The 10,640-nt window shown below is 37.8% G+C and overlaps 2 protein-coding genes across 2 annotated transcripts; both read left to right on the plus strand.

Annotated features, from left to right (window-relative positions):
• The first annotated feature begins 35 nt into the window (after positions 1 to 35).
• uap1l1 (UDP-N-acetylglucosamine pyrophosphorylase 1, like 1) lies at positions 36 to 4,702 on the plus strand. Its single transcript, XM_048187838.1, has 9 exons — positions 36 to 766; positions 881 to 1,085; positions 1,437 to 1,612; positions 2,090 to 2,262; positions 2,338 to 2,531; positions 2,849 to 2,989; positions 3,064 to 3,249; positions 4,102 to 4,168; positions 4,517 to 4,702. The coding sequence occupies exons 1-9, from the start codon at positions 478 to 480 to the stop codon at positions 4,604 to 4,606; spliced, it is 1,521 nt and encodes a 506-aa protein (XP_048043795.1). The 5' UTR covers positions 36 to 477; the 3' UTR covers positions 4,607 to 4,702.
• Positions 4,703 to 5,145: 443 nt separating this feature from the next.
• Positions 5,146 to 9,936, plus strand: zdhhc12b (zinc finger DHHC-type palmitoyltransferase 12b). The gene is made up of 5 exons (XM_048187869.1): positions 5,146 to 5,628; positions 6,784 to 6,923; positions 7,291 to 7,383; positions 7,564 to 7,730; positions 8,410 to 9,936. The coding sequence occupies exons 1-5, from the start codon at positions 5,532 to 5,534 to the stop codon at positions 8,723 to 8,725; spliced, it is 813 nt and encodes a 270-aa protein (XP_048043826.1). The 5' UTR covers positions 5,146 to 5,531; the 3' UTR covers positions 8,726 to 9,936.
• The last annotated feature ends 704 nt before the right edge of the window (positions 9,937 to 10,640 follow it).

Below are 10,640 nucleotides of genomic sequence, written 5' to 3' on the forward strand. Positions count from 1 at the left end.
GACTCAGCAGACTGGCACAGGACTAATCACATGATAGCGGTTTGCTCTCTGAGGAAGTCATTCATTCGCAGTTCTAGAGTAAATGCTGGTTGTGTTTCGAAACCTGCTGAGCTGCCTACCTAGACAGCATTTGGGACCTTCCGAGTCAGCTCAGCGCTGATCCACTTTGATAACTAAACTGAATCGAGCTGCGAGTGAAGAGCAGAAAGACCGTCTAGCTAAGAAGTCTACTAGATTTTAAGACGCAGTCAGACACTGTTTGCCTAAGGGGAGTTCCCAAATGACTCGTGTAAACTAAATATGCCTTGACAGTTATTTCTACTATTATATGCAATTCCAGCGATATGTTTGTACAAACCGCACACTGATCACGAGTTGCAGGCAGTGAAAACAGGATCCGGTCTCCTCATACGAGAGTCGACTGGACTCGGCGATTGTTGTCATATCATTAATGTGTTAATCTTCTAGGAGAGAAATATGTTGTCATTCGAGGAAGCTAAAGCGAGGTTAGAAAATGCAGGACAGAGCCACGTTTTACAGTTTTGGGCTGAACTTTCTGCGGAAGAAAGGGGTACAATTCTGGAGGAGATATCTCAACTGCAGCCCGAAGAGTTACTCGAGCATTGCCGAGCAGCTGCAGCGGCTGCAAGCCGACACTCGAGTGCTGATGGTCGGCTAGACGAGCGGATGGAGCCCGTTCCTCCAGAGTTCATTGGAAGTGTGCGTAAAAGTAACAAAGAAACACTTCAGATGTGGGGTGATGAAGGTAACGCTACAGGAGCTTGTTTGGGCTCTAACGTTCAAAATAATATACTGTTGCAATGTGTTCATAAGGAGCATAACATTTATTGCACACTATGTAAAAGACTTATTTTTTCAGGGTTATTGCAGATTTCACGGGGTAGAGTGGCTGTATTGCTGTTAGCTGGTGGTCAGGGGACTCGACTTGGTGTGTCATATCCCAAGGGCATGTACAATGTTGGACTTCCAAGCAGGAAAACCATGTACCAGATCCAGGCAGAGCGTATCCAGAAGGTGCAAGACCTGGCCAAAATGAAGCATGGTTGTAAATGCACAATACCATGGTATGGTTCTTTTAGTTGCAGTTCACATGTGGGTGTTTTTGCAACACTTGTGGATGTAATTTGGTCGTTTTTCTGGACCAGCAAATTATGTGTAGTGTTTAACAGCATTTTATGTTTGAAAATATTAATAAATAATTTATTTATATGTGGTGTTTTCATATTTAAAGTTTGAAAGTCTGGGTCTGGAATAAGGGTAAAATAATATTGACAGTTTTTTTTTTTTACTACCTTCATTATGTTACCCATGAGACAGTGCTTGTAGTTGAAGAAACATTAATGAATTCATTCATAAACAACCTCCAAATAACAGAAGAACATGTATTGAATTGTCTTTAAATTATGTGTGTTTAGGTACATAATGACTAGTGAATTCACCCTGGGACCCACAGAGAAGTTCTTCAAAGACAATGAATATTTTGGTCTTTGTCCATCCAATGTGGTCATGTTTGAGCAAAGGATGATACCAGCAGTAGGCTTTGATGGAAAGGTCATCCTGGAGAAGAAAAACAAAATAGCAATGGCACCAGGTCAGAGAAAATTTTTTTGGCTTTGGTAAAAATCAGTAGCCCCTCGCTGCAGAGCACGAGATCCAGGGGGGTGGAGACTGGTAGGTTTAGGGCAGGGGTGTCCAAACTCGGTCCTGGAGGGTCACAGTCCTGCAGAGTTTAGCTCCAATCCTAATTAAACACACCTGAACCAGCAAATCAAGGTCTAACTAGGCAAACTTACAGGCAGGTGTTTTAGAGCTGGTTGGAGCGAAACTCTGCAGGACATCAGCCCTCCGGGACCAAGTCTGGACACCCCTGATTTAGGGATACGTAAAGTGGGAGGAGTCGGATCTGGATCCAACCTCGCCCCCCTGTATCTCGTCTTCTGCAGTGAGGACCATCTCGTAGAAATACTAATTTTGTGTTATTTATTTATTAGTAATAGGTAGTTCATAAATTAATAAAATTTATTAAATAAATTTAAATAAAATTTATTTTTTCCATGTCCACTTCCAGATGGAAATGGTGGTCTCTATCGTGCCATAGTGGACAACAAGATTTTAGAGGACATGGAGAGAAGGGGTGTGGAGTATCTTCATGTGTACTGTGTGGACAACATCTTGGTGAAGATGGCAGACCCAGTCTTTATTGGCTTTTGTGTAAACAAAGGAGCAGACTGTGGTGCCAAGGTAAAAATTGAATTAGATCCCATCCATTATGTTTTTGCACCCAGTTAGCTATGTTTACCTTTTTTTTCTGGTCAGGTGGTTGATAAGGCCTATCCTGCAGAGCCTGTTGGAGTGGTATGTCGTGTGGATGGTTTGTATCAGGTGATCGAGTACAGTGAGATCCAACCAGAGACCTCAGAGCTGCGAGGCCCAGAAGGAGAGCTTCTGTTCAGTGCTGGAAACATCTGCAACCACTTTTTTACTCGAGGCTTCTTAAAGGAAGTGGCTGAGTATGTCATTGACAAACAGTGTTAATATACAATCATGTTTTTCTTATGTGTAAAGTCAACCATTGTCCATAAGGACCTTTTTTGCTACAAGACTAGAACTTTTATCAACTTTTGTCAATGTACAGGTACACGATTAGTTGTACCTGTACAGAAATACCTAATAGCTATATAGTTAATTTTGAGGTTAATCCTAAAAAGCACATGCTCTAAGAATACATGAATTTTGTGAAAGAATTGGCAACGTATTGACTCGCATTAATCTGTAAACAAAGCCCTTTGTATAAAATAATTCCTTTTTCAATGGTTTTTCCTTGCAGAAAGTTTGAGAGTCAGCTGAAGCAGCATGTGGCAATCAAAAAAGTGCCATTTGTGGATGGAGAGGGAAACCTGGTGAAACCAACCAAACCCAATGGCATCAAAATGGAGAAATTTGTCTTTGACGTCTTTCAGTTCTCAAAGTGCGTTTGCAGCTAGTGTTAAATTTTTCAAATTCGGGTATCACCATCTGCCTCACCATAGTCTCTTTTTGCAGGAAATTTGTCGCCTTTGAGGTGTTGAGAGAGGAGGAATTCTCACCCCTTAAAAATGCTGATGGGGCGCCTCTGGACACGCCAACTACAGCACGCCGATCCTTGTTAGCGCAACATTACCGCTGGGCTCTGGCAGCTGGTGCAAACTTCCTGGATGAGCAAGATAAACCCATCCCCCCAAAACATAGGTGGTAACACAAAATACCCTTTATAAAATCAGTAAGAAAAAGTCATTTACTTAATGTAAATAAAGCACCTTTACCAAAGATTGTTTTGGATAGCATCTTCAAAATTACTACAAAATTACAAAAAGGGTTAGTTCACCTAAAAATGAAAATTCTGTCATCACTTACACTCATGTCATTCCAAACCCATAAGACTTTCATTCATTTTTGGAACACAAATGAAGATATTTTTTAATGAAATCAATTGGTTTAATTAAGTTTTCTGAAGAGACACGATCCCTTTATATGATGAACAGATTTAATTTAGGCTTTTATTCAAATATAAACATTGATCAGTGAATATACTACATAGAGCACTAAAATATAAGAAGATATTTTGAAGAATATGGCTAACCAAACAGTTGATAGGCCCCACTGACTTCCTTGACTTAGTATGGAAAAAAATATTATGGAAATCAGTGGGGTTTGGTTAGCCATATTCTTTGATATATATTCTTTTGTGTTCAGCAGAAGAAAGAAATTCACAGAGGTTTGGAACAACTTGAGGGTGAGTAAATGATGATGATAGAATTTAAATTTTTGGGTGAACTATCACTTTAATGTAAATTTCCTCAAGTGATATAATTATTCTACACCAAATGTAAAGCAGGATATGCTCTAGGAATGTCAACTCATAAAAATCAACTCATTTCGTTATGAATTCAGTACCTTCCAACTGGCTTAACCTGACAGGAATATGCCTAAAAGGAATTTACCCGTTCATCCAGAAAATGGACTATTTTATGACATTTCCTTAGGTGGACAGCAGGGTGTGTTGTTTATAATGACTGACTTGGTCTACTCTTTCTTTTGTAGTATGGCACAGAATGAAGACCCACCAGCAATTTGTGAAATCTCTCCACTTGTATCATATTTTGGCGAGGTAAACAATTTAAGTACTTTTATGACAATATGGAGCTTTTGCTTTAAACTAGAGATGCTAATACTGATAAAGCAGTCCAGTTTTTGGATATCAGGTTAACATTTAGCTACAAATTACAAAATGTTAGAGGCAAGATTGGCCCTGAGGCACAGAGTGAAAAAAAGAATAACAAACCAGTGTGAACATATGGAGCATGATGTGAAACAGAGCGAATGATGTCAGAGTAGTGTTCCTGTTCTCAGGAGAGAGCTCAAGAGACAGCTGTAACACTTCACCTCTTTCTCTATCCGTTTTTTCATTCTTACCCTCCATGACACATACATACATTTTAACTGCTGTGTTTTACAGGGTCTGGAACATCTGCTGAAACAGAAGAACTTGAAGTCCCCTTTTCTACTTGATGAGAATGAAGCAAAGAACCTTGTGCAAACTACATAGTGTTTTCAAATTACAGCTGGAGACAAATTTTGTCAGGAAATCAAAGGGATGTTTACAAATTCAAAATAAATAAATAAAAATTACAATTATTTAAAATAACATTCTATTTTTTTTAAAAAGCTGTATTTTCAGCATCATTACTCCAGTCTTCAGTGTCACCTGATTCTTCAGAAATCATTCTAATATGCTGATTTGGTGCAATCATTCTTAAAATCTTTTTTTTTTTTTTTTTTTTTTAAACCATAATTCATGTTTTTTTCAGTATTTTATTTAAAAAGTTCAGTTCAAAAGAACATTACTGAAATTCTTCAACAGGTTAGAAGAGATTTTACTCATGATAAAATAAAATTTTTTTAAAAAAATGACCGTTGTATGATTATAAAATACAATGTAATATTTTTATTAGTTTTTTATGTAATAGTTTTATACAGCTATATAATAGCAATAAAATCAACTTATCCAACTTACATTTCAGAGAATGTGTTTTCTTTTCCTTCGGCTTTGCCTTTTTTGCATCCTAGTTTCAAGCCGAGACATCACATGACCACAGCTGACCAATAGGAAACATGACATTTACCCGATTCACGTCTAAAGGCATCAACAAGCTTATTAGAGCGAGAAAAACACAGTATCTAAAAGAAGTACTGCGCTTCGGTTGAATTATAATGCTATAGCCTGCTGCGTTAGATGTGCAGCATACAAACCCCCATGCTAGGATGAAATATTCTGGTTAAAATGGTTCTTGCTCTGGAATTTAGCGTAGGACGCGTAGGAGCTCACTTGACAGCTGGAATGTAACTGGGTTTCTTATGAGCTGGCTAACACAGCTAGCTGCCTATAGAGGTCTGTGTGTCTGAGAATAAGATGCATTTCATTACCAGCACACAGCAAATGCATGCTTAGGTGTATATAGAAGTATGCTAGGATGTTCAAAAATGTGTTCGGATCAGGATTTCTGGTGAGGACCGCTCATGTCATCTTGACATGGGTTATAACGTTGATTCTCTTCCTCCACGACACCGGTAAGTGCTCTTAGTAGATGCTGATTGTACTGTGAGTATATCTGCCTCATCTATAGACATGTTATTTTATGCGTACAGCAGCTGTATAATGTACATAATGCTGCTTCACAATGGCATCCGCATGTTTAAGGTCCAGACCTCTGTCACTTCTTTTACCAATCGACGATTAGATGATCTCCAACTATTCTACTCTAGTACACTCTGCTACATATATCTGCTATATCGTGACAAAAAGTCAAGATTATCAGATACCAGTTTATTATGAGATAAAATGTCGAAATTGATGGTGAGATGAAAAGTGATGAAATTATAACAAAATCAAAATGATGAGATACAAAGTCATTATGAGATGATAAGTCGAAAAACTAAGATGGGATCAAAAATATAAGAATTAAATTTGAGATACTATTTTATTATTTAGAGGTAAAACGTTGAAATTATGACACTAGTTGTAGTTATATGATAAAATCATGATTATGACAAAAAGTCATAATTACAACATAAAAAAACTGCCTTTCGTCATCATAATTATAACTTTTAAGCTCATAATTTAACATTTTTATCTCATAATTAATACATAAGGCTTAAATACATTAATATGACTTGCCCAGATTTTTGCCACGATTTGCAGTCTAGACGAGTCAATGCTAGTTGCCAAAAGTCAAAGCCAACTTTCAGATTTTGGGAAGTCCGAGCTGACAGAATAAGGCGCATGTTTCTGCATGAGTCTGCTGTGTTCAGAATGACTTGAAAGTCTGTAAGTGTGTGATCTTCAGTCTTTTAGTGTATGATGCCCATTGCCCATTTTTTCTCTGTAACTATTTACAAAGTCGGCAAGTGTTTGATGCCTTGTTTTCCAGCCTTTGCTATGCCATAATTTAAACTTTTTGTGCATATTTTGTGTTGAATTTATGTGGCATAAATGGGATTCCACAGTTCTGCACTAATTCTATTCCACTGCATTTTATTCCACTTTTATATGTTATACTTTTCTGTTCCTCTATTCTGTTTCTCTCTATTATGCTCTATTCTAATTTTCGTCACTCTGTTCTGCATCACTATGTTCTATTCTACTTCACTAAAATACTCCTTTCCACTCTATTATGTTCTATTTTGCTCTATTCTACTCTACTCCACTATTGTGCTTCCACGCAGACCTGCGCAAACAGGAGGAGACGGGGGAGCTCACACTGCCGATTCTCTTTGTGCTGCTGGTCCTGGTGTCTGTGTTGCTGTACTTTGCGGTTTCGCTCATGGATCCTGGTTTTGTCTTGACTGATGACTGTGACTTGCAGGTCAGTTAATATAGGGATTCTCAAACTTTTTTGTCATCCAAACTCCTGTGACCTGATATATTTACTTGAAGTACCCCCTGCAATTTTAAGTTAATATTTCAACAATTTAACAACTCTGATGTCAGTTAATGATCACATGACATTCAGGTAAACGAATAAAATATTTCATCTTTTTTAATAAGTGATTTATTAGCTTCATCAACTCACAAATCCCCTGCATTTCCATTTCGAACCCTCAGGGTTTACAAACCCAAGTTTGGGAAACCCAGAGTTAATAGAAATACAGGCCTCATAACGTTTACCAGTCAGAGTGAAGTTTACCTCAGAATTTTCAGCATCAAACATGCATCATCTGACTGTATTTCAGTTCACACTTGGTATTGCAGAAGAAACTCAGGATATGATTCCACAGACTACCAAGTCCATACGGCTGCGGCGCTGTGGACACTGCCTGGTACAGGTGGGCTGTCACTTATTAAACATGTACAATATACATAAATATAGAGGTTTAAATCAAACCTTTTTTTTCTTCTTAGTTTACGATAATAACCTTGATATATTCATGCATAGGAAAAACAGCTGAGTTTGTTAATTTACTACAATGAATCCATTATAAAAATGAATGCACACTTTGATATAGCAACCCATGAGATCCAAACACTGCCAGACGTGTCAGCACTGTGTGCGGCGCTATGATCACCACTGCCCCTGGATAGAGAACTGTGTCGGGGAGAGAAACCACCGCTGGTTTGTGCTTTATCTGGCTGTCCAGCTTATTGTCCTACTGTGGGGACTTTACATGGCCTGGTGAGTACAACTTAAGGCCAATTCACACTGTACCGACAGACGCCAACCAACGGCAACAGACGCTTCATTGGGTTTTGTCAGATCAGTGTGTTACCCCTGTTGGCGTTTGTTGGGTCATGGAATGTCCAGAAGTGCTAATGGACATAATAGTCCTAAATAATGTATGAGTTTCCATAACTTTTCAACTCTAAAGGTGTTCTCAAACCATTTGGTCAAAATTAAAGCATCCAGAAATGAACATCTTCCAGTTCCGACTGAGTTTACTATTAAAAGGGACCTATTATGCCCTTTTTTAAAGTCTTTTTTGGGGTCTACTAGAATAGGTTTTCATGCTTACATAGTGTTTTGTGATTAGTCAACCGCTTCAAGGAATTGTCGCGCTTACTAGCACAACTCAAACAGGCCTCACCCCCTTTTTTGCGTATGCTTTGGGCAGGAATTATTTAAATGAGTATTGAATATTTTGATGTGTACATTCCTGGAAGAAAACTCAAGACTACAATTGACGTGTTTCAGGGAGTTGAGAAACAGTGCTTACTGATATGGAGAATAACTCCCTTTGGAGTGGTGCTTTGTAACTTCACAGACCTTTTTCATGCTTAACGGCAACATTAGACACTAAAAAAACGTTGAAAATGTAAATAAAAGCATAATAGGACTCCTTTTAAATCTTGTATAGGTCCGGCTTCAGTCACGCTCCCACCTGGCAGCTGTGGTTGAGGACCAACGGTGTGCTCTTGGGAGCAGCAGCTGTAGTGGCGGTCCTATCCCTGACCGTGCTTCTCCTCCTGGGCTCTCACCTGTACCTGGTGTCCCTAAATACCACCACATGGGAGTTCATGTCTCGACACAGAATCTCTTACCTCAAGCACTGCGGCGTAGACGAAAACCCTTTTGACCGTGGAACCCTGCGCAATCTCTGGGGCTTCTTCTGTATTTGGGAACCAGTGGTTTGGGAGCATGTTTATTTCAAGCAAGGCAACGATCCCATTTAATTCCCTGGGAGTCTTGACTGCCATGACAAATAACCCATTAAATAGAAGTTGATGTTTTGGAGGAAATTGCTCCAAACTGCATCTGCTACTACATCTAATCTACTTCTCCTTCCTTATGAATGACTCATTCCATTTTGAAAGTGATTCTTAAATGCATGAACTTTGTAGTTGCAATGATTTTTGATTAAGTTTTATCAAATAGGTTGGAATGATGAGCATTTCTATAAAAGTGTTTTGTGAATACTTTGCCCACATATTACTTTGACAATTCGCCTGTGCTGATTTTGCACATTTTAATAGCAGAACAAAAAGCACAAAATCACAACAGCCTTTTGGAGCTGTATTGTGGTTTCCAATTAATGCAATATGAGATGAGATATATTACAATTTTATATAATTATTTATTATCCTGGCTCTGCTCAAATAATTTCTTTCATGGTACTAAAAAGCTGTTGGACAAAAGTAATTTTAACTAGACAGTCTGTCAGCTTATTTTATAGTAGCAGCAGATGTTGTATTCTTACATCAGCAATGATTTTTGTGCAATTATTGAACTTGTGAAATACAGTCAGTTGTATATATTTTTACAGTTTTTTTTTTTTTTTTTTTCAGAAAATTGACACCCCATTTTAAAGGGTTAGTTCACCCAAAAATGAAAATGATCAAATGATTTACTCATCCTCAAGCCATCCTAGGTGTAAATGACTTTATTCTTTAAGATGAACACATTCGGAGATTTAAAAATAATAAAGGCCTTCTGAAGCGAGGTGATGGCAGACAGCCATACACATGGATTTGCGGCGGAAGAGTAAAACTCTGACCTGGCGCATGACGTAATGATGAACGCAGAGGATAGAGCAAAACAAAACACCAGTCACGAATTAGGTCTCAAATGATCATTTTTAAAGAGAAATGTAGGAGGATTTTGATATAAGAGAAGAGGAGCTTGAGTTTGTTTCCCAGCCCTATTTGTTTGAACCGTGAGAGGCATCTAAGCTTATGCTAATCCTACATCCTGTGTCATACATTGCTTCAGGGGTTTCTCATTTGGCCCAAGTCGACTTGTGCAGTATGCGTACGGTCGTCCGCCGGAAGCTAGTTATTTGAATTCATAAATTTTTAAATATGGATATTTTTTCTTACAGAAAAGCATCGCTTTGCTTCAAAAGGTCTTTATTAATCCCCTGGAGCCATATGGATTATTTTTTATAATGGATGGATGCATTTTTGGGGGCTTCAAAATGTGGCCCCCCATTCACGACCATTATAAAGCTTGGAGGAGCAAGGATATTTTTAAATATACCTCTGATTGTGTTCATCTGAAAGAAGATAGTCATATACACCTAGGATGGATTGAGGGTAAATCATGGGATAATTTTCATTTTTGGGTGAATTATTCCTTTAAGATCAATTTCAGTCAGGGTAATAAGTTAATGTGAAATTTCCTATAGCACTTTATATCAGTGGTGACATTTCAATATGCTTGTAATGTGATTTTATAATATTAAATGTATCGGTTTATCTTGACATAATCTATACATTAAACATGAGAAATTAACATATTGAAACACAAATTTAGAATACAAACATAATCAGTGCAGTAATGTTCAAGATTACAGATTTTTTTTGCAAAACTTTATTTTTATATAAACAGGGTCTTTCCTATTACACAGCAGCTTAATGAGAGAAAGATGTAGGTGCACGTGACACTCCTGTGACTGTTAGATTCAGGTCCATTTTGGACTGCCAGAACAGATTAAAGTAACATGTTTGGTTGGTAAATGCAGTACAATGAAGTCCAGTGTGTTTTCTTAAACAAACATTAGAAATTTCTCAGCATAATATATAGAGACGTAAAAAGCAATAATCGTTTTTGCTTTTACTTGATTTTAATTTCTTTAAATTTTACTCTTAC

This window comes from Megalobrama amblycephala, linkage group LG4 (assembly GCF_018812025.1).
Source record: "Megalobrama amblycephala isolate DHTTF-2021 linkage group LG4, ASM1881202v1, whole genome shotgun sequence".
Lineage (NCBI taxonomy): Eukaryota > Metazoa > Chordata > Actinopteri > Cypriniformes > Xenocyprididae > Megalobrama > Megalobrama amblycephala.